Raw genomic sequence first — 25,507 nt, forward strand, 5'->3', positions numbered from 1 at the left:
ATGATATTATGTATTGAGCACAATGCAAATAGGCACATTATATTCAGATTGTTCTTTGTTTATATAAAATGGATTTGTGTGAATCTCTTTCCTTATTTTTTAAAGGAGGTCATTTAAGATGATTTCTAAATGTGAATGGAAGAAAAGTTACCTATGTTTTATTAACTATTGAATATGTTGAGCTTTATATTTAAAGTAACTAAACTACAAAAGTAGTACAGCTCAGTAGATTTTCCTGTGAAATAGTATCCCGGTAGCATTGCTGCAAAGTAATATTATGGTTGTAATTATGCTATGAATGGCTCCATCATAGTCCCTGGATTTCTAGACTTCTTGAATCATGAATTTAAAAGGTGACAATATCACATGGAACGATCATGATTCCTGATTTCAAATCTTAAACACATGTGAAAATATATGTGTGCATGCATGTGTGTGTGTGTGTGTGTGTTTAGAAGTGAACAGAATGTCCTTTGACTTGCTACTTTGGACAGAATTTTAACAGTGTCTTTATAAGTGAAAAACTGCGTCCATACCATTGCCTTTTGAGTCTAAATTATAGCTCCTTATTTAAATTTATCCATATGTGATGTTTATATTAATCATTATCCTAATAAAATCCAAAGTATTTTGTATTCAACATATATAGAAGCAAATTGACCTCATAGAGATTTTTTTAGCTTCTATTTTTATTTATTTAAATTTTCTGAGACAGAAATGCAACTATCAAGTGATTTTCTCTTACAAAATATAAATGCACAATAATTAGGGACCCAGAGAATTCTGAGAAGCACGGGATTAGCCATGCAGTAATGCGAGCTCACATCTGCAGCTAGTCTAAAAATGTCACACAGACCTAATTCTGCTTCAATGCAAATGAAATTTGTTTCTGAGTATTTCAGTGTGGAAATAAATTGGTGACTGAGTTTGTTTAAACCCATTTACTACTGAATTTTTTATTTTATATTTTTCAACTAGGCTACTGGGGAAATAATGCACCTGTGCAGATTTATACTGCTATAAATTTGTGATTTACAGCTACAAAAGTATTTCAATATTGCCTAGTGATCCTTCTATTTTTTCCTAATGAACATGCTCTCACATTTTCCTCACTGTTCACTTCAAGTCTTGTCCATTCTTGTCTTTCTTTCAAACTCACCATTTCCCTAATTGTCCCCTATTTTACAAGAAAATAGAAGATCCCACAAGGTAAAATCCTCAGATTTCTTCCACCACAGTCACAACCTTAATAATCTACAATAAACTTCTTTCTTTTCTCCTACTTGAACTGTATTCATTGACATATATTTTCTTCCATACTGCTTTATTATCTCCCTATGTATACTTTCCTCATGATTTAAACAAGATCAAGTCTTTTTCATTTAAAACAATTTTCCAACAACTTCACATACATATTGAAATATTAAAAAAATGTGATTAATGTAATCAGATTTAGAACTCCAGCCCAGTTTTCTCTCCTATGCTTTCATCTGTATATGCCAGAAATCTGAATACTTCTACAAAGATATCGTTCCAGTACACTTCAAATTTGGTGTATGTTTAAGTGATTGTGACATATCCTTACCCCTTGCCATCTTGTTTCTGTATCTGGTCCTCCTGGATTTCTTTCCCTCTCCTTAGTTAGGTCAGCAGCCTTAAAGACCTTATAATTATATAAGGTATACTATTATATATAATAGTATAATTCTACTATTTCAATATTTCTGGATTCCACCAGTGTTGTTATATTTCTGCTGCCTCTGTATTAATCAAGCCATCACTGTTGTTTCTCTAGATTAGTACGACTGACTCCACAAATGTCTCGACTCTCCCAATTGTGTCCACCAAGCCATCACCCACCCTTCCAATAAACTGTCATTAAAATAAAATTTGCTGTTACTAATCCCTACATAAAACTTTAAGATTTTATTTTATAAAAATAAATAAAATAAAATAAAATAAAACCAAGAGGTTCCAAGAGGTTCTCCATTGCCCTCAGATAAAATGTGAGCCCTTGTTGATAATGCCTTCCCCTTCTTAATATAGTCTCTCTCTAAATCAAGAGCTTATATTTTATCATGATTTATTTTTCCTCTACACTTAGAAGCTCAACTTCTCTTACTTATTCAGAAGTATCCAATGTCATACTCATCTCAAATCTTTAGATAGATATTTTCTCCTAGAATACTCTTCCCTTGACAGTTTTCCCAGGTGATTTCATTTTACTGTTCAAGCTTTCTCTTGTGTCCTATTAATGTCCCTGCTACATATTCTCAGAGTTCTCTAGACTATTATTTTCATAATTAATGATGTTGCTTGCCTAATAATTCTGTTTCCTTCATTAAGTTCTTAGTTTTTCACGTTGATATCCGTTTCACTTGGTCACTGATGAATTCCTCGTGCTTAGCATATTACTTTGCACATAGATTGGGATCACATATATTTGTTTAAAGTATTCTTAAATCTTAGCAAGATTATTCATTTATATTCAGAAGTTATGACTAACATATTTGAAATGAACATGATCATTCATAACTTTTAATTCTAGGAAAGTTATAATTTTACCTTTTCCATATGCATATTTTAAGGTAATATATTACTTATATGAATTTATATTTTATAGATTTATAATACTTACAACTGAATTTTAAAAGTGGAAATTTACGGGCGCCTGGGTGGCTCAGTTGGTTAAGCAACTGCCTTCGGCTCAGGTCATGATCCCAGGGTCCTGGGATCGAGCCCCGCATCGGGTTCCCCGCTCAGCGGGAAGCCTGCTTCTCCCTCTCCCACTCTCCCTGCTTGTGTTCCATCTCTCGCTGTGTGTCTCTCTCTCTGTCAAATAAATAAATAAATAAAATTTAAAAAAAAAAAAAAAGAGGAAATTTACAACTCAAATTTAATTTCTTTTTTTTTTTTTTTTTAAGATTTTATTTATCCATTTGACAGAGAGAGAGAGCACAAGCAGGGGGAGCGGCAGAGGAAGAAGCAGGCTCCCCGCTGATCAGCGAGTCAGATGTGGGGCTCTATCCCAGAACCCTGGGATCATGACCTGTGTCAAAACCAAGAGTCAGACCCTAAACCAACTGTGCCACCCAGGCACCCCCAAATTTAATTTCTACATGATCTAGAATGGTCATTAAGAAATTGGACTTGGGACACCTGGGTGGCGCAGTTGTTTAAGGGTCTGACTCTTGATTTTGGTTCAGGTTGTGATCTAGGGTCCTGAGCTCAATACCCCTCCTCCACTCCGTGCTCAGCGTGGAGTCTGCTTAAGTTTTTCTCTCCCTCTCCTTCTGCCCCCCCACCGTGCTCTCTCTCTCTAAAATAAATAAATCTCAAAAAAAAAAAAAATCAGACTTAACATAAATATTTTATATGAATTAACAAATTAATTACATCATATAATGACATAGATCATTTAACAATATTTAATTGACAGTCAAGGTATAGTTAAAAACAGTGGGATGTTGAATCTGACAAACCTGGATTTTAATCCAAGACATGACACTTACTTGCTGAGTGAAATTGGACAATAACAAAACAAAAAGCTATCATTTATTGAATGGCTTGTATATTCTTATATAGTCTAACTCAATCTTCAATACTACTGTGTTAATTTAATACTTCTATATTAATTCCTTTAAATGAACATATTTAATATAATATATTCTTCTCTATATGAGTCTGAAGGGAATTAAAACCCATGTGGCCTTAAACTGTGATGATTACAGGGTTTTTTTTAAGATTTTATTTATTTATTTTGAGAGAAAGAGTGCACGCATAAGTGGAAAGGTTGGGAGAAGGGTAGAGACACAGGGCGAGAGAGAATCTCAAGCAAATCCCATGCTGAGAGGGACTCAGGGCTTGATCTCACAACCGAGATCATGACCTGAGTGGAAATCAAGACTTGGAGGCTTAACCAACTAAGCCACCCAAGCACTCTTATGGTTTTTATTATTAATCAAGTACTGGAGTGATTTACACCGAGAAAACCCTCAATGAGTTGTAGTTACTTTTTTTTTTTTTTTTAATTGGGTCAATATTAAAATCTCAAAAATCTCTGGGTTTGTTTTGTTTTGTTTTGTTTTGTTGTTGTTTTGTTTTTGGTGGGTTTTTTGTTTGTTTTGTTTTGTTTTTCCTCTGGGAGTAATGATGCCTTCCAGACAGAATTAATCTCACCCACCCACCCCCACACACACACCAGTGGTGTGTGATGAAAGAGAAGTCAGTACCATACAACTTCTATTTATCATCCTTGCATTATTCCATTTTACACTTCCTTTTCCTTCTTTGCCTACTATACTCCCACATTTCTGCAGAAGTTGGGTGAAGTGTCATTCTGAATTTAATCGTTTACATGACAAAATTTTCTAGAATATCTTGTATATCTGGGAGTTCCCACCTCCTGGATTAGAGGAACATGATTTGTCACCAACAGGTACGTTATAGCTTATATTTACATGAAAATACTACATGAACATTATATTTAAATCATTTTTGTTCTTATTTTATGGATGGTGTTTTTAAAGTGTTCTAAACCTAATCAAGAGGAATACTTATATCTGAAGAAAATTAAAGCCACCCATAAAAGAAGGATCTTGATTATTCCTGTATTTCAGTTTTGTTGAAGCTTGGTGTAAAGAGAACATACAAAATACTGCAGTAAATTGCTGGTTTAATTATGTAACAAAACCAAAACATTTCAGAAGCACATAACTCTATAGACAAGGATGAGATGCAGCATATCTTCACCACATTTTTTCTGGCCTTGTTTCACAAACAAGTTACCTAGATGGTGGCGGCACAGTCCTTACAGAAACCAGCTTAGAATTGTCTATATCTTAAGTAACTTAGGAAAAACATCACTAATAGTGTATATTTCTATGTTTAAAGGGATATTTAAACCAGGTTGAACTCCACTGTTGATCAAAATCCACTGTCACCAATCCATTTGCATTTTGGGATTAGAAGAAAAGCCAGTTCCCAGGATCCTTGAACAAAATCTCTGCTTGGAAATTTTCAGCAATGCTAAAATCCATTTTGCAGCAATTCTTTATGATACTTTCATGACTATAAAATACGATTGCCCAAAATGATTAACAAGTCAATTATGCTTCTGAGCCTAGTGGTTCTTCATAGCACATTTATAAATGGAAAAACAACATGTAAATGGCAATTTGTGCAAGAATGGCATATACAGCCATTATCATATGTGGTGAATTGGACACTAACAGAAAACATCTGCATGGACTTCTATGGAGATTGCTGGTTTGGGGATGTAAATACTAAAATGAATACTTCAGGCAATCAAGTTGTTTCCCAGATTTGCCCTTTGCAAATTCAATTGGGAGACATCCTTGTAATTTCTTCTGAACCATCTCTTCAGTCTCCAGAAATAAATTTGATGAATGTTTCTGAAGCATCATTCATTGACTGTCTGCAGAACACCACAACTGAAGATCAGTTACTTTTTGGTTGCAAACTAAAAGGAATGCATACTGTTAATTCTCGGTGGTTGAGTATTGGGACACATTATTTTATCACAGTAACAGCAAGTGGTCCATCGCTTTGTCACCTGGGGCTACGACTAAATGTGACAGTGAAAGAACAGTTCTGCCAGGAATCTCTGAGTTCAGAATTTTGCTCTGGGCACGGTAAATGTCTTACTGAAGTTTGGAGCAAGACATACAGCTGCCATTGCCAGCCTCCATTTTCTGGAAAATATTGCCAGGAACTTGATGCGTGTTCTTATAAGCCATGTGAAAATAATGGCATTTGCATTAATAAAAGAGGAAAATGGAATGAGCAAGGATATGAATGCATCTGTCACAGACCATTTAAAGGTAAGATTAAGTTTTTTAAAAAAATAACATAATTCGGGATGCCTGGGTGGCTCAGTTGGTTAAGCATCTGCCTTCGGCTCAGGTCATGATCCCAGGGTCCTGGGATAGAGTCCCCGTCGTGCTCCTTGCTCAGCGGGGAGCCTGCTTCTCCCTCTGTCTGCCGCTCCCCCTGCTTGTGCTCTCTCTCTCTCTCTCTGACAAATAAGTAAATAAAATCTTAACAAAAATAATAGCATAATTCTATTAAAATAAGAAAATAAACTGAGTTCACAAACTGTTACTTTCCAAAAAACAAACTACATTTCTAAAAAATTTGTAGATTTTTTAGAATGGGCTAAATTTGGAATCTGGACATAAAATTCCTATCAGGCATTCTCTAAAATAATTTTTTTGCTTATTTAAATAAGAAGGATTTTTAAAAATGTATATTTTACCCTGAAATACCTATTTTAACATCTTTCTCAACATTCACTCTTAATGTCTCATATATTAAAAAAAAACACTATCAGAATAGTATTAGTCATAGAATGAAATTTCCAAGCTTATGGTATTTAGTTTAAACAGTTCTGGGTGATAATGTAGGAATTAAGTGTGAATCTGAGCAGAGGAAGATAAAGAGGTGTGTGGTTGTGGGGAAGGCATGAAGTTGCTTGGAAGAATTGGAAAAGAAAAGATAATTGTGAGCCAAGAGCATTGTTCTTTTTTTTTTTTTTTTTTTTGAGAGAGAGAGAGAGAGAGAGCACACATGCATGGGACCTGTTGGGGGAGGGCCAGGGGGAGAGAGAGAGAGAGAGAGAGGAGAGAGAATCTTAAGCAGGTTCCATGCCTGGTGCAGAGCCCAATGTGAGACTCAATCTCCTGACCCTGAGGTCATAACCTGAGCCAAAACCAAGAGTAGGTCACTTAACAGACTGAGCCACCCAGCTGCCCAAGAGCAATGTTTTTAATGGATGTTGATGTGGCCCTATAAAGTGATTAATAGATAAGAGTGGAAAGGAAGGAAAGAACTTGATATAATTGATAAACTTGGTTATAATAAACTAAATGAGTGGCAATGATGAGGAAAGGTTGTAAAAAAAAGGACATTTGGTTAGTAGATGAAGCCAGCAATCTAAAAACAATGTAAACTATACTACCTGAGACTGAAGTGAGGATTTAAGGGAAAATCAACTATCACTACTTGAAAGTTTACTAGGAAATTTGGGTCATCAGAGGGAAATGAAGAGAAATGTAGGGAAAAATTTAATCTATAGGAACTTATGAAAGAGTTTCTTTTACTGGGAATTTAGAGACCTGGCATAGAGAGTTACAAAGGTAATGGGTAAAACAAGGAAGACCTAGAAAAGGGAATTGCTTGATGCATTTTGTAATGATAGTATGGGAAAACAAATAACAGATTGGTAGTACATTTTGGTCAAGAGAGAGGAAAGAGGGTGAGCAGTAGATATGATAGAAAGATGAGGCTCAGAGATACAACTGTAGATTTTTTTCAGGCAGGCTTTAGGGGACTTCAGAAGGTTTTTCTTCTGTGTGCCTGGGAAGACTATACTGGATCCAAGCTTGAGAAGACTGTATAACAAAATATCCCAATAAACCCTTGTAGGTTCTAAAATTCACCTACACCAATCTTTCAGAGTAATTTTAGACTCTGTGGTAGGGAAGTAAGTACTAAGACCATTTCAGAAGTTAATCCCAGCAATATCCACTGAACATCCTCTGCCTCTAATTGGGATCAAATTCTCATTTTATTCTTACTGGCATTGGTGAACAAAAATGTAAGTAACCCCAAGTCTTCCTGGAGGTTTTCAGATAATTAAAATTAAGACAGGTCATGGGGTACCTGAGAGGCTCAGTTGGTTAAGCATCTGCTTTCTGCTCAGGTCATGATCCCAGGACCCAGGGATCTAGCCCTGTGGCAGGCTCCCTGCTCTGCGTGGAGTCTGCTTCTCCCTCTGCCCCTCCCCCTGCTCATGCTCTCTCTCTCACTCTTTCTCTCAAATAAATAAATGAATAAAATCTTTAAAAAAAATAAAATTAAATTAAGGCAGGTCAGCAAAAAAGTGAAAGCAGTCAAATTGCTGATTTGGGGTGAATGAAAAAGCAATTTAATTGAGAGATCCTAAAGCATACATTTTAGTTTGTCCAAAGTATTTTAAACAATGTTTAGTTAGAAAATTTCTACCATCTATCGGAATATTAATTGGCATATATGTCATATGTCATATGTCATAGAATGCTATTTCAATGATTTTATCTTAGTTGCATACTAAGGTTGTTTGTTTTTACCCAATGTTTGTTTGTTTATTTATTAGAAACACAGCCATAGATAATTTAAATCATTAAATGTTAAATACTATAATACTGAGCATATAGCATAATACCACTTTATAATAATTGTTTCAATTTTAAGTCTCAGATGATACAGAAATATGTAGAATTACCAAAGAAATTGAGAATATTAACTGTATTAATTTCCTAGTGATGCCATAACAAAGTACCATAGTTTGAGTGGCTTCAACAACAGAAATTTATTTTCTCTCATTCTAGAGGTTAAATGTTAGAGATCAAAGTATCATGTAAGCAAGAATGGTTTCTTCTGAGGCCTCACTCCTTGGTCTGTAGATAGCCGTATTCTCCCTGTGTCTTCCCTCTGTATGTGTCTGTATGTCCAAAATTTTTCTTCTTATGAGGACATCAGTCACATTAGATTAGGACCCACCTTAATGACCTCATTTAATCTTTATTACCTCTCTAAAGATCCTGTTTCCAAATACAGTCACACTATGAGGTCCTGGAAGTTAGGATTTTAAATATGAATTTTGAGGGCTCACAACTTAGCCCATTACACTAAGATTGAAATAGGATATGTCCTATTGAACATTCTCTTGTCAATTTAGTTTTTGTACATGGAAATATTTGGCACATAATTATATTTACCTAAATTTTTATTGTGTTGGGGTTGTTTGGAGGTAAATGAAGGAAGAAGAGTTCTGTATTATTGTGGCAGGGCTGTCAGTCTATAAAGAATTTGAAAGGAATCAATGATAATGGCAAAAACTGCTTACAAATTAAATTAAGGATTCAGTTAAAATGGAGGGGTGGCTGGCCTATTGCTAAATTATGGGCAACTGTTTTATAGTAACATGTGTCCATTTGCCATGCCCTGGAATTTTCTAGGCACATTCCTCTACAAAGGATATTATGAGCTGATTAACTGCATAGAAAAGTATGCTATGAAAGGTTATGGTATGTGATATTGTAGGACCACAATAGTTTATATTAGTGAGATTTGGAAACCTGATAGAACAGATAGGGCAAAAAAATGTAGAGTTTAGAAGTTGGTGCATAATTTCTGAGAATCCAAGTAGCCTTTTCTCTTTTTTTCCCCCATTATTTCAGATTTTATTTTATTATTTTATTTTATTATATTGTGGAAAGAACACTTAATATGACATCTACCCTCTTAATAAATTTTTAACTGTATAATAAAGAATTGTTGACAGTACACACAATGTTGTATAGCATATCTCTAGAGTTTATTCATCTTGCTTGACTAAAACTTTATGACCAGGTTCCTCTTCAAATGGTGTCAATTTTTTACATTTTTCTCTTTTGAATTATCACTTTGGCTAGGTGATAGGGCTAAGACACAATATACTTTTGAATATGTCACTTTGTAAATTCCACTGCAGGACTACCACTGTATGTTGAAGAACTAATGTGTACATATATTAATATTATCTACTGTCAAAACATGATTAACAAATTAAAATTATCATGAAGATCATCTAAAGCTCAAATATCAACAATCAGAAAAATATTTGAATACTGTAGTGTGGGTCAGAAGATGGAAAAAGCTTATTGAAGATGTCAAGCTGATTGAAATAAATTTTTATTTCAATTTAAATACATCATCATGAAGTTTTATTTGTTTATTATTTTATTATTTTATTTATTTATTTATTTATTTATTTAGAGCACTGGAGTAGGGGGAAGGGCAGAGGGGAAGGAAGGGAATTTCAAGCAGACTCTGTGCTGACCACAAGCCCTATGCAGAGCTCAATTCCATGACCCTGATCTGACCTGAAATCAAGAGTGGGTCACTTAACAGACTGAACAACCCAGATGCCCCTTATTTCTTAATTAGAGTTACATTTTGACAAAATTTTGATCATCATTATTAAAGGAATTCGGGGAAAATTAGTGACCATAGTTAACTATATACAGTGTAAATATTTTTAATCTAATTGAAAAATTAATTTTCTTTCATTTGAATAGGCATAAATTGTTCAGAAGTTATTGGCCAATGTCAGTCACGTGTCTGTTTCCATGGGAATTGTGGCAATATTACTATAAATAATTTCATCTGTGAATGTGGTGAACCATTTTCAGGTAAAAAATGCACATGTGTATGTATGTATATATGCATGCATACAAATCATTTTAATTTTTGTCTTATTTGCTTCAAATTAAATTTGAAATGTTTCATTAATTATTGAAAAATGCAATTTTAGAGGTTCTACACTCTGAATACGTTTTAGGGATATGTTTAATCAGTTTGGTTAGCAATTAAATGATCCTGCTAAATATTCCATATAAGACAAGTTTTGGACACCAGTTGACAAGTTTTTCACCATGATAAAATATATTTTGTTCTTAAGTTCTAAAATATTTTTAGACATAGTGCACATAATTTGCATAATTTTGCACATTTTGCACATACTTTGCATAATTATATCTAACTTATTTCCTTATGTAACGTCATTACAGACAAATCCCCTTTTATGAAGAGTAAAAATTTTTTATTTCTTCTCAAATGAATTTAAAGATGTGGAATGAAATCACTGTTTAAATCAATACTTTCTTAACTATTGATTAAATGTTTAAATAATGAAAATATGTTTAAACCATTCTAGTCTCATCTTTAAACTCTTCTACAGTTTCCCATTTTCTGGGAAATATAACTAATTATCAATGTATCTGACCCTCTTCAAAATGCCTTTAAGCAGTCGTGTTTCCAACCACAATTAGAAGACACCTACAGACTCCTTTTGTGAGAGTACAACAAAAAGATGCCTGTCTTCCAAATTACAGAGAATGGTAATATCTCTTAGTGTTTCTCTTGCAGGTCCTTCCACCTAACTCCATTGAGCGAGATTTGAAATTTTGGTAGAATACATTAACCACTGTCCCATAGTTAACAAGTGTTGGTAGCAATGCAGGCAATAAAGATTCTAATAACTATCTTTAAAAAAAAAAATCTTTTCAGGTCTTTTATCCCTCAAGTCTTCTCGTTCCTTGAAAGAGGTTATGAGTTGAAAGATTTATACAGTATTTTACTGTATCCTGCATATGTATGAAAACCATATAATTTATCTTTCCAGACCATGACATTTTTGAGCAAAAGAGGTAGCTAAAAACAGTTACAATTATATAATATTTGAAATATTTATTTATTGACCTGCAAATTGGTTTAATTACATAGGCAGACACATAAAGTAGTCCTATTCAAAAATTATTTTTAATAAAATTATTTTCAAAGATAATTATAACTTGATCTTCAGTCTCTGCAAATCAAAGGAAATTTTAAAACATACTTTTTATTGATTATCTGAACATTACAAAACAATATAAGCAGAAACTGTGTTTAGCCATATTTATCTCTAAATAATATGTTGCTAATACTTTTCTGAAGAATAAATATTTGTATTGTGGTCTTATTATTTTATTTTTTTATAAAGTTATACCTTCATCAAAGTTGCATTTATGATTAATAAATTTGAAATTGTTAATGCCTTCAGTTGACTCCTAACTATGCCATTCTTAATTGAGGACATTTTCACTGAACTGTTGAGGTTCCTGTTAATCTCAAAAGAAATCTGCTAAGTGGAATGTAGTCTCAATTCATTTTTTTGTATAAAATACAAAAATCAGTTTTGTTTTTTTTTAATTTTATTTATTTATTTGAGAGAGAGAATGAGATAGAGAGAGAGCATGAGAGGGGGGAAGGTCAGAGGGAAAAGCAGACTCCCTGCTGAGCAGGGAGCCCGATGCGGGACTCGATCCTGGGACTCCGGGATCATGACCTGAGCCGAAGGCAGTCGCTTAACCAACTGAGCCACCCAGGCGCCCCAAAAATCAGTTTTTTAATAGGAGCCATATTTTTATTCTGTTCGGTATTATTTTCTTTGACAAACATTACTTTAAAAGAAAAACCTCGTGAAATAAATGATCTTCACATATCTTAGGTGCTGCAAAGTTGTAAGGCTTCTCAATTTATTTTCATTATGTTCTGGTACATAAATTTATCCATAAAATATAGGATCCTCCTCAAATATTGCTTCCCACAAGTCCAGTTATTCCAGAGCACAGATACAGTGTTTATAATATTATACACTTCTAACTTATTGAATATGTTCAGTATCTCTGTTGTGTTATGCAGGAATACATTTTAATCGCTTTTTAAAAATAAGGACTACTCACTAAAACTTTCAAAAACTGATTTTTTGTGTGCTTAATTTATTAAGTTGTTTGATTAAATGCTTGTTATGGTTCTGAGCAAAATGGACCAAAATTTAGATGATTCTTTCAACTATACATTCTGTTTCAATTATGTGAATATCACTAGTTTGGATTAAAATGTGAATTATGTGTGCACTATAATAAATTCCAAGTGTATTTCTTTCTGATCCTTTTTTCAACCTAATTCCATCTTTTTCTCAACTTAATCAAAACAATGTATACATCATGATATACTTAACAAAATTTTTATTTATAATTTTAACACAAGAACAAATAACTTTATCTTTGAACAACTTACTGAATTTTCAAAAGCATTCCTAATATCATATCTTGCATTCAACAGAATGAACTTGAAAAGCTTTATTATAATTCAGTTAATTGGATGGAAAAATCAAACCATTGTTGAAATTAACTGCTAATTTATTTAAGCCTCTAATTTTACTAATATCAAGCAGCTGGTATCTTTTAACTGTGCGAAGTTATTGTGTTAATTCAGCTGACACGTTTATATAACTATCATTTTACTCATATATGTACAGAGAAACTTGCAATAGAAAATGAGAGAAATCATTTTGGGACGGTCACTTGATGTAAATGAAAAGACATTCTTCACAGAGTAATATATAAGAATACCTTCTGCATCTGCACCTGATTCATCATTGGAAGGCAGTCTTCTAAGATAATTACTAACATTTAAGATACATTAATAGTGACATAGTATAGGGGCAAACTGCATATTCATTATCAACTTTCCGGGTAAACATAAATTTGAAACTTTTAAATTAAAAATATAAATTGCTTTTTTGGTTCTTTGAAAGAATTAATAAGATCAATAAGCCACTGGCCAGACTTTTCCAAAAGAAAAGAGAAAGGACCCAAATTAATAAAATTATGAATGAAAGGGGAGAGATCACAACTAACAACAAGGAAATAGAAACAATTATTAGAAATTATTATCAACAACTATATGCCAATAAGTTGAGCAACCTGGAAGAAATGGATGCCTTCCTGGAAACCTATAAACTCCCAAAACTGAAATGGGAAGAAATTGACAACCTGAATAGGCCAATAACCAGTAACAAGATTGAAGCAGTGATCAAAAACCTCCCAAAAAACAAGAGTCCAGGACCTGATGGATTCCCTGGGGAATTCTACCAAACATTCAAAGAAGAAATAATACCTCTCCTCCTCAAGCTGTTTGAAAAAATAGAAACAGAAGGAAAGCTTCCAGACTCATTCTATGAGGCCAGCATTACCTTAATCCCCAAAGCAGGCAAAGACCCCCAAAAAAGGAGAATTTCACTGATATACCTGATGAATATGGATTCCAAAATCCTCAACAAAATCCTAGCTAATAGGACCCAGCAATACATTAAAAGGATCATCCACCACGACCAAGTGGGATTTATCCCCGGGATACAAAGGTGGTTCAACATTTGCAAATCAATCAATGTGATAGAACACATTAATAAGAGGAGAGAGAAGAACCATATGGTCCTCTCATTTGATGCAGAAAAAGAATTTGAAAAAATACAGCATCCTTTCTTGATTAAAACTCTTCAGAGTATAGGGATAGAGGGAACATTCCTCAAGTTCATAAAATCCATCTATGAAAACCCCACAGCAAATATCCTTAATGGGGAAAAGCTGAGAGCCTTTCCCTTAAGATCAGGAACACGTCAAGGATGCCCACTCTCACCACTATTGTTCAACGTAGTACTAGAAGTCCTAGCAACAGCAATCAGACAACAAAAAGAAATAAAAGGTATTTAAATTGGCAAAGAAGATGGGGCGCCTGGGTGGCTCAGTCGTTAAGCGTCTGCCTTCGGCTCAGGTCATGATCGCAGAGTCCTGGGATCGAGCCCCGCATCGGGCTCCCTGCTCCACGGGAAGCCTGCTTCTCCCTCTCCCACTCCCCCTGCTTGTGTTCCTTCTCTCGCTGTGTCTCTCTCTGTCAAATAAATAAATAAAATCTTAAAAAAAAAAAAAATAAAATAAAAAAAATAAAAAAATAAATAAATTGGCAAAGAAGAAGTCAAACTCTCTCTTTTCGCAGATGAATGATACTTTATGTGGAAAACCCAAAAGACTCCACCCCCAAATTACTAGAACTCATACAGCAATTCAGTAATGTGGCAGGATACAAAATCAATGCACAGAAATTAAGTGCTTTCTTATAAACTAACAATGCAACTGTAGAAAGAGAAATTAGAGAAACGATTCCATTTACAATAACACCAAAAACCATAAGGTACCTCGGAATAAACCTAATCAAAGAAGTAAAAGATCTATACTCTAGGAACTACAGAACACTCATGAAAGAAATTGAAGACACAAAAAGATGGAAAAGCATTCCATGCTCATGGATCAGAAGAATAAACATTGTTAAAATGTCTATGCTACCCAGAGCAATCTATACCTTTAACGCCATCCCGATCAAAATTCCAATGACATTTTTCAAAGTGCTGGAACAAACAATCCTAAAATTTGTGTGGAATCAGAAAAGACCCCAAATCACCAAGGAAATGTTGAAAAAGAAAAAACAAAGCTGGGGGCATCACGTTGCCCGATTTCAAGCTATATTACAAAGCTGTGATCACCAAGACAGCATGGTACTGGCACAAAAACAGACATATAGACCAATGGAACAGAATAGAGAGCCCAGATATGGACCCTCAACTCTATGGAAAAATAATCTTCGACAAAGCAGGAAAAAAATATGCAATGGAAAAAAACAGTCTCTTCAATAAATGGTGCTGGGAAAATTGGATAGCCACGTGCAGAAGACTGAAACTCGACCATTCTCTAACACCACTCACAAAGATAAACTCAAAATGGATGAAAGCCCTCAATGTGAGACAGGAATCCATCCAAATCCTAGAGGAGAACATAGGCAGTAACCTCTTTGACATCGCCCACAGCAACTTCTTTCAAGATACATCTCCAAAGGCTAGTGAAACAAAAGCAAAAATGAACTTTTGGGACTTCATCAAGATAAAAAGCTTCTGCACAGCAAAGGAAATGGTCAACAAAACAAAGAGGCAACCCACAGAATGGGAGAAGGTATTTGCAAATGACATATCAGATAAAGGGCTGGTACCCAAGATCTATAAAGAACTTCTCAAACTCAACACCCAAAAAACAAATAATCAAGTCAAAAAATGGGCAGAAGACTTGAACAGACACTTCTCCAGAGAAGACATACAAATGGCTAACAGACACATGAAAAAATGTTCATCATTAGCCATCAGGGAAATTCAAATCAAAACCACATTGAGATACCACCTTACACCAGTTAGAATGGCAAAAATGGACAGGGCAAGAAACAACAAATGTTGGAGAGGTTGTGGAGAAAGGGGAACCCTTTTACACTATTGGTGGGAATACAAGTAGTACGGTACAGCCACTTTGGAAAACAGTGTGGAGGTGCCTCAAAAAATTAAAAATAGAGCTACCCTATGACCCTGCAATTACACTACTGGGTGTTTACCCCAAAGACACAGGTGTAGTGACAAGAAGAGCCATATGCACCCCAATGTTCATAGCAGCAATGTCTGCAATAGCCAAACTGTGGAAAGAGCTGAGATGCCCTTCAACAGATGAATGGATAAAGAAGATATGGTTCATATATACAATGGAATATTACTCAGCCATCAGAAAGGATGACTACCCAACTGTAACATCAACATGGATGGGACCAGGGGAGATTATGCCAAGTGAAATAAATCAAGCAGAGAAAGTCAATTATCATATGGTTTCACTTATTTGTGGAACATAAGGAATAGCATGGAGGACGTTAGGAGAAGGAAGGGAAAAATGAAGGGGGGAAATCGGAGAGAGAGATGAACCATGAGAGACTATGGACTCTGAGAAACAAACTGAGGGTTTTAGAGGGGTGGGAGGTGGCGGGATGGGTTAGCCTGGTGATGGGTATCAAGGAGGGCACATATTGCATGGAGCACTGGGTGTTATATGAAAACAATGAATCGTGGATCACTACATCAAAAATTAATGATGTATTATATGGTGACTAACATAACATAATAAAATTAAATTAAAAGAATAAAAATATAAATTGCTTTTTATCTTTTTACATTTTAAGTATTTATTATAAAATAAGAAATAAACTGCACAAAGCAAAATATGTAAATAATAGTATATTTATGTCAGGGACTTGTAAACTTCTTTTCTGTAAAGGATCAGATAGTAAATATTTTAGACTTTCTGAGCCATATGATCTCTATTGCAATAACTCAACTCTGCTATTGTAGTGAGAAAGGAGCCATAGACAATATGTAAATGAGTGAATTTCATTTGTTCCAATAAAACTTTATTTACAAAAATAGGTGGAAGGTCGTATTTGGCTTAGAGTTATACTTTATCAACCCCCAATTTATACCATACCTGTGATCAATGGTATGAACAAACTTCTATACCAAGAACATATAGAGATAACTCTCTATACACTTTATGACAGTACTGCTTGGCCTCTGTTTGTCTCTCATATAAAACACAGACATAACTCATAATTTCCTGTGATTCCCACTGACCCAGCTTACTTGCAATCAGGAAGCTTTGTGTTCATGGGCAGCATTATCAGATCCTTCTCCTATCTACTGAAACAAGAAGGAATCAGTTATTTGTGGCTTCTTGGGTCTTCAAAATCCTTCAAGCTATCCTTAAGAGAGATATAATATTCTTTGCATCTGGAAAGGACTAGAAAAAGAGAAGTGGGTTATCATTGGTTAACTTGCTGATTTATCCTCATGTTACATAATATATTGCCTATATATTTCTAATACTCTTAGAAAAGACCATGGCAGAATTTAAAATACAAAGTGAAAATCTATCAAACACACCCCTGTTTATTTTAATGAAAGTATGAATAATGGTACTTAGAAATCCAGGACAAGTGGTAGTTTGGTAATTGGGAGAACTGATATCTTAGCATATACTGTCTCACACTCCATGAGCATAAACTGCTGTTATCATGGGCAAACTAGGATGATAACTCTATTAGAAGATACAGTAACTATTATAGATTGGGTTATTTTTTGGTACCTGTTTATTGCATCATTCTGTGACTTAAAGCCATAGCCAAAAATATATAAGAAACATCACATTTTTAAAGCTTATAAAGTACATATGTATGTGTGTATGTATATATGTATGTATGTATCTGTCTTCAATCAATTTAAATCAAGTCTGCAAAGAAATAAGGTATAGAGTACACCAATCCTATTTTAATATTAGTTATCCTTTAGAAAAACACATATTCCTAAATTTTAAGACACCAAGAGTATGAATAAGAATAATTAACTGTGAGGTCAAACTGCAATATCAGACATTATAAAAGTAGACTTAATAAAGGTCTAATAAAAAACTATGAAATTATATTCTTCATTGTAATTCTAAATTTGAGATGTTATATAAGATTTATGTATCTATTATAAAGTGATTTGCTCTAACTTTATAACTTTGTAAGGTTTATTGAAAAAAAATTTAGTGTATCTTTTTGAGCAATTTCAACCATTAAAATTCTCATTCTATAGATGGTCAGTTCCTGACTTACTTTCACACTTTTAAAATATGAGTTTTATATAAGAAAAAATGATTGTCAGAAAATAAACTCTTCATTCTTAGTTTAGGACTAATTTATAGCTAGAAAAAAATAATTTTAGTTTCGAGATTCAAAAAAGTTTCTTTGCAAGGCAAGCTGGGATCTCCATACCCAAGATGAATGACTTCAAGAAACCATGGTATGGCATTGGAGGTATAATCTATTTTTTAAGATGTGATAACCTCAGATAACAGGAGGTCTAATCTGTGTAGTGACAGATACTGTTAGGACATTTTGTTAGTAGTTTATTTTTTTTTTTTTTAAAGATTTTATTTATTTATTTGACAGAGAGAGACACAGCGAGAGAGGGAACACAAGCAGGGGGAGTGGGAGTGGGAGAGGGAGAAACAGGCCTCCCGCGGAGCAGGGAGCCCGATGCGGGGCTCGATCCCAGGACCCTGGGACCATGACCTGAGCCGAAGGCAGACGCTTAACGGCTGAACCACCCAGGCGCCCCTGTTAGTAGTTTAAATCAGAAGGTGTGCAGAATATTTTCCAATACAAAGTAGGTTTCTCCATTTTCAAAGCCCCTACCTACCAGGAGGTAGAATTTGTGGAAAATAGTATTTTGTTCATGGAAAGGAAAGCTAGCAGGAGCTAAATCAAATATAACTTTTTTCATTTTTAATAATTGAACTTTAATCCTATTTGAAACTCAATTCTGATAAAGGTTGGAAAATTAATCTGTCAGTTTGACCTTCGTTCTAACCCCCTGCCATGGAGAGAATCGCATAGTCCTTATTCTCATAAGTGTAATTTGTTAAATATTGTGAATAATCATATTACATGAGCTAATTGGCACTCTACCTGTACACTCAACTCTGAGGCTTAGCATTCATAGAGTTTGGAGTTAAAATTATGGCAAATATTTACACAAGTTAATCTAACACATTTAATGACATACATAATTGTTTAGGTGTTGACTAGGAAAGAGTTAATGTACTTTACTTTGGATAATTATTATTTTTACAATGTCAAACTTCATTCCATGGTATTTTCTTGATTCTCTGGTCACTGTGATCATTATTAGCATTGATGGTGACCTGTAGTTCTAAACACAGCATAATCCACAGTAATATAACACTGAAAAACAAAGGTTCTGTATCTAATTACTAACATGAATGATTTCCTTTGCTACTTACCCTACTCATCCTGATAAATAACTGAAGCTCACTTTGCACCTTTTGATAGTCTTCCTTCTATTGTGATAATCCTCCTTTGACTGACAGAACAATGAATCCAAGTGTTCCCCATTCCACTGTAAATTGTCTGTAGACAATTTATGTGTCCACTCAACATCTAGTATATATTATTCACTTTATAAATAGTAATTATTGATAATTACAGGATCTCAGGATGATCATGAATTTTTTATTGTATTAATAAATGAGAGAATTAATTGATTACAAATGAAAGGACTTGAATGCTCAATAAAGTATATAATGTAGTTAGTTATAAAACATATATGTTGTGACACTTTGAATGCCTTTTCATTACTATTGAATAAATAGAACAGTTATTTACTATTTATCATGTGCTTTTCTTTTTACCAGAAAACAAGTCCACAAAATAATTAATCTCATCTCTACTTAACCTTTTGAGAAAATGGTGGAAATAAAATTATAATTTGGATGATTTTACTCCATTCATATTATTGTCTTAAGCCAGTATGTAATGTTGCTTCTCTGGTCTGTTCAGAGTTCTTGACTGTACCCTGCATAGCAGTGATTTTCTTTGTATCTATCCTACCTAGAGATGATCAGACTTCTTGAATTTGTAAGCTAATGTTTTTCACTATGTTTGGAAAGTTTTAGACCATTATTTTAAATTATTTTTTACCACCAAAATCTCTTTCTCCTTTTCATCTACAATTACACATATGGTAGACACATTATTATTTTCCTACTTGTCACTCTGGCACTAGTTATTGTAGTGCAATCATTTTTCTCCCCATATCTTTCCTTCAAATTAATTTCTGTTGATTTTTTTTGGTTTTGTTTTGTTTACTGATGCTTTCTAATTCTGGCTGGTTTTGTTCACTCTTCAAGGACTTGGCGTAGCTTATGTGTATGTGTGTAACATTTTTAAATCAAGATATAATTGACATATAACATTATATTAGTTTCAGGTGTACAACATAATGATTTGATATTTGTAAATATTGTTAAATGATCACCACAATAAGTCTAGTTAACTTCCCTCACCATACATAGGTACAATTTTTTTCTTGTAAAGAGAATTTGTGTGTTTTAATACAGTTCTATAGTTTTCTGTGAGAAAGTTCATCTGAAAAAAAGCTATTTACAGTAGTGCAAAGTAACACAATCACCAATGTCAATATTGCTCTTGTTCTTTTTTGGGGGGGGGTTTGTTTTGTTTTTTTTAATCTCTAGAACTTTTCTCTATTTATGTTTTTTTTTTTTTTTTAAGATTTTATTTATCTATTTGACAGAGAGAGACACAGCGAGAGAGGGAACACAAGCAGGGGGAGTGGGAGAGGGAGAAGCAGGCTTCCCGCGGAGCAGGGAGCCCGATGCGGGGCTCGATCCCAGGGTCCTGGGATCATGACCTGAGCCGAAGGCAGACGCTTAAAGACTGAGCCCCCAGGCGCCCCTCTATTTATGTCTAAACAGGTAACTTTGCAGGGACCCTAAACAGAGAACTCCAGGTAGATATGTGTCATTTTAGGCATCAAGTATATATAATGAGGCATAAAGATCAATTTTTGACAAAGTGATACTGAATTCACTTGACATGTAATGGTAAAATTTTTTTGAAGATTTTATTTATTTATTTGAGAGAGAGAGCATAGGCGAGGGGAAGGGCAGAGAGTGAAGCAGACTCCCCACTAAGCAGGGAGCCCAATGTGGGACTCAGTCCCAGACCTGAGCCAAAGGCAGACACTTAACCAACTGAGCCACCCAAGCACCTGTTGGTAAGTATTTTTAAATTAAATTCACAACTATAGATGAGGCAGCTTTGATAAATGGAGTGCTGTCAAGAAGTTAAACTTCTAAAGAAAGACAATTGAGTAGCTATGATAAATATATTATGTCCTGCCCAAATAATTTTACCTAGTACAACCAACTTAATTTTCTAAATATATCTTTTTAAATGATTTTAAAAGATTCTAATCACCTTCCCTTTGCATATATTACATGGTAGAAAGATGGAATTGAGAGTTAAATAAGTTTGGCCATTGGATTCCATAACAATGATATATAAATTTTAGTCATGTAATTTTTTATTACTTCATGTATGATATGAAGGAAATGTAATATTCCTTCCACACTCACTGTGTAGAATAAATGAGATAGGAAACACAGCATAGATCTGGTTAATATAGATTGCCGTTGGAGTTAGGCAGACTTGTGTTCCAAGACCAAGAATCTACAATTCCCTAGATTTCTGATCTTTAGAATATTATTTAAGCCTTCTAAATTTTAAATTTCTGATCTGTAAAATTATGAGAATTGAAATACCCATCTCTTGTTGTGTTTTGTTTGTTTATTTGTTTGTTTTTTGTTTTTTGTTTTCCTGAGGACTAATGAAACAATTCATGTAAAGTACTTGGTAAAGTTACAGACACACAGTAGGTATTCAATTAATTTTAGCTGTTGCTACTTTTGCCATTGTTTGACACAACTCTTCATTCAATGCTTATTTCTTCTATTTTACTAATACAGTCAAACCTGGTCTCCTTTTTCACCCCTAGCATTTGAGTATTTATACAATTGTCTTCTATCTACTTTTATCAACCTAATTCCAAACCAATCTTCTATAATCAAATAGTTCTAGTGATTTTCTATGGATAATTCATAAACACATTTTCCCTGTTGTTGCTCATATTTTTTACCTTCTCTAGAATGAAGTTCCCTTTCCTTTCCTTTTCTTCTCCAAAATTCACTTCCTTTATTCCTTCTACTGATTTACAAAGTCCTTGACAGCAAGGCCTGCAATCTAGTCAAATTGACAGCCCCAGCTTGTAGTACATATAAGGTACTGAATAAATATTTCATAATCAAGAAAGTAAGAGGAGGCTATTCTTAATCTTAAAGGGATTCAAAGTACTATGATTCTCTTCTGACAGACATACTTCAGAATACATATGAAGCAAACTTTTTTTTCAATCTGGAGTCACAGGGTTATATTTGAGTATTATACACTCTTGTTGTCATATATGGAAAGAAAAGGATCCCAGTTTTTGCTATGTATTTCTTAGGACACTGGAAAGAATATTAAAACAAATATGCCATCTCTTGAAAATGAAAGATATGGTCTTGCTATGCATGGCCATGTGGATAACGTGAATATCTGCTTATCTTTGATTCATAATGTGTTCAGTTTTCATACCAACTATGAAAATTGTGAAATTGCATTGTTGTAAAAGTGAAAAAAAGTATAAAATCCACTTTTAGCCTTGTAATATTGAATGTACCAGCGCCTCCCCTTGTAGAATGTTGAATTGGCTCTTATTAATGACAGATGTTCTATACATTGCAATACTGCCTATATAATTGTGATAATTTTTCACTTCTGATTTGTCAGTTCCAGTGATTTAAAAATCACTTGATGACTGCTTGAAAATGACTGATGCTTTTTTCTATATTAAGTATTTTCTGCCGGTGCAGTGTAAGTCTTTTAATGAGTTCTTGAATTCTGTTGAAGTCTGCATGTTTTAATTCTTTGTTCAAGTAAGCAGGTGTGACAGTTTATAGAATTCCATGCAGAGACTCTCTAATTACTCCATCTTGGGACTTTGAAATGTGTTTTATGGGGAAAAGCCATAAACTTATTTTTTAGATACAGGAGCAATTTTTAACATACGGTTTCAACTTTTATTTAGTGAAAAAAAAACTTTAAAATAAAAATCTAGAAAGTTGAACTTACAGAATGTTTTATTCTATAGGTAATTTTGTTATTCTATTTTGTCTGTTGATACTCAATGATATTACCTTTTTAGATGCTAGCTATGAAATTCCAATACAAGATTTACTAACGTATCATTATAAACATCCCTTTCAATACATATGATCATGCTTGTTTTTTTTGAATTTGTCGATTTGATTACAGTAATCAAAAATTCCAATTTTTTACAACCTTCTTCATTATGATCAGGCTTACCTTAAGAACTTTATTAACCGCATACATATTCAGGAACATTTTTAGAAATGGTCCCCAAAATGAGCATTTCCTGATTCAAGACAAATATTTGCAAATGATTAATATGTTTTGATACCAAATTGTGCTGCAATTCAGTGGAATTCTTTATCAAGCTAAAGAGTAAATTTAAAACTAATATAAAATAAGAAACTAAGAGGTACATTTTAATGAGATATCAGTTGAGTAAGTTGGAAAGACAGTAATTTATTTTTCTGTCACTTATGCATTAGATTTTATTCCATTGGTACCTGTGTCTACCTATGACAGATCCATTTTGATGGCTATACCTGATGTGATGGTGTTGGGGAGAAAAACTTTTCTCAACCTTTCAATATTCTTCTAGCTGATTTAAGAATTAATTTGACATGAGAAAGGTCAACAGAAGAAAGAGAAAAATGTTTAATTGTATGGAGGAGGCCCAATAATGAAATTGAGATTTGAAGAAATGATCAAGGCAGGCAGTTTTTATACTTTTGAGACAAAGAGACATTAAGTATGTGAGAAATTGGCAGAAAAAAGAAAACTTATGTTTGGGAGCTTCAATTAGTAAAGAATTCTAAACAGAATTTGGTCTGAGGTGGTAAATTAGCAAGGGTAGTTTAACAAAGGTAGTTTATACAGCCTTTTTGGCTCCGAATTTCTTATCTCTGGTGGTAAGATTATCTCATTACATCCTGGTACAGGGATGGTACATTTCACATGGGAGATTTATTTCCTTCCTATTGGAGATAAAGGGAGATGAGAGTGTTTTTCTTGCACTAGCTCTTTCTTAAGTAACTTTTTAATTCAAAATGCTCAATATGCCCAAATGGTACATTTTGAGGAGGTCTGTCCTTGGCCCCTACACTGGATATTCCTGAACTTAGATCTGTTAAGGAGCATTTTTCATAGAGTTTATTCTGTTTTCTAACAGAATCTAAATAGTATGCATCATGGCAGATGAGCCCAATAATTGGCATTTAAGGACTGAGGTTTCACTTCAGCTGCAGTGTTACAAGGAACTGATTTCTCTAATGCCATCATGACTGCTTTTGTGAACCAAATGCTCTTACAAGATAGCACTTGCAATATCTTTCCTCTGAAAATTGTTCCTTAATCATTATTACTCATGTAATAGGCATTATATTTGTATAATGAAGAATTTCATTTGATGTGGTGAGAACTACAGAGCAAATAACAATTTTAGCTTACTGAATTCATATAATCATTTCTATGATATTCTTTAATTATTATCTTCTGAGTCTAGAGCACAATATTTGAATAAATTAAATTACTTTATGAAAAGATGATAACTGGGAGGTGTGTTGTGGCAGGGAGGACTGAAATTTATAAATGAGTCTAAACTTTAGGTAAGGTAAAACAACATACATCATGTACATTTATTTTTACACACCAGTAAAATTCTGATTAAATCTGAGGTGTTACTCTCAAAATAGTGCCTTATTCTTTTCAGCATTTGCTTATAGAAAATTCAATGTCTGACTACATATCATTAATTAAATGTAAAATTGTTTTCACATGAACATCTTTTACTTCCCAAAGCATTTTGACACAATATATATAAATTTAACCCCCCTATAATCTTGAGTTTTCAAGGGTTTGTTTTAGAACTCTAAAACATCTTTAATAAGTAAACTCATTGCTCCAATGTGTATATATGAAGACCAATGGTAGAAAGATTGAATATGACTATTATTAACTAATTGGTAGTTTGTTTTTGTGAACAAAACCCAAGAACTTCTAACTATATTTGCTTGGTGTTTTGAAGTTTGTACAATATTTCCCTATGCAGATGACATTTAATGGTGGTATCTACCCTATGAGGAAAGAAATACAATAATAATTAAGTACTTGATATATATCAGACTGTTGGTAGATAGTCCCTGACTGGGAGGTGGTTACTTTTTCCAAGATAGATATGGTTACTTCTCAGCAACATTTTGTTCTCTTTTATCAGCATTTCAGTCTGGAAAAAAAAAAAAAAATCTGACTTTTATCAACAACTTTAACTTACTGGTTTTATAGTCTATAATCACAAGCATATTTCCTTCTGTAAGCCTTTGGTAATGTTCTCAGCTTCAGCCAAAAAAACAAGTCTCTTCCTGTTTTTTGTTTTTGTTTTTTTGTTTTGCTTTGTTTTGTTTTGTTGTAGACTCTCAGGATCCCTTTCTTTATTTTTCCTCCTCTAGTACTCACTTCAAACCCTTTCAGCACTTTTAATTCTTATGCTCTTACATCTTCAACTACCTCACAGAGCTTTTACTGGTTATTTATTGTTGTGTAACAGACTAACCCTAAACTTAGTGGCATAAACCAATGACAACATTATTTTTGCTCATGAATCAGCAATTTGCTTTTA

The 25,507-nt window shown here is 33.8% G+C and overlaps 1 protein-coding gene across 1 annotated transcript in view; it reads left to right on the forward strand.

Annotated features, from left to right (window-relative positions):
* The window catches only part of LOC116635504 (protein eyes shut homolog), a 370,431-nt gene that overhangs the window by 205,283 nt on the left and 139,641 nt on the right, over positions 1-25,507 (forward strand). The window contains exons 3-4 of the mRNA XM_032409551.1: positions 4,894-5,843; positions 10,122-10,235. Of these exons, the coding sequence (XP_032265442.1) occupies positions 5,093-5,843; positions 10,122-10,235 (865 nt within the window). The 5' untranslated portion in view covers positions 4,894-5,092. The remainder of the gene's footprint in view (positions 1-4,893; positions 5,844-10,121; positions 10,236-25,507) is intronic.

The sequence above is a fragment of the Phoca vitulina genome, unplaced genomic scaffold, assembly GCF_004348235.1.
Source record: "Phoca vitulina isolate PV1807 unplaced genomic scaffold, GSC_HSeal_1.0 scaffold11, whole genome shotgun sequence".
In the NCBI taxonomy this organism is placed as follows: domain Eukaryota; kingdom Metazoa; phylum Chordata; class Mammalia; order Carnivora; family Phocidae; genus Phoca; species Phoca vitulina.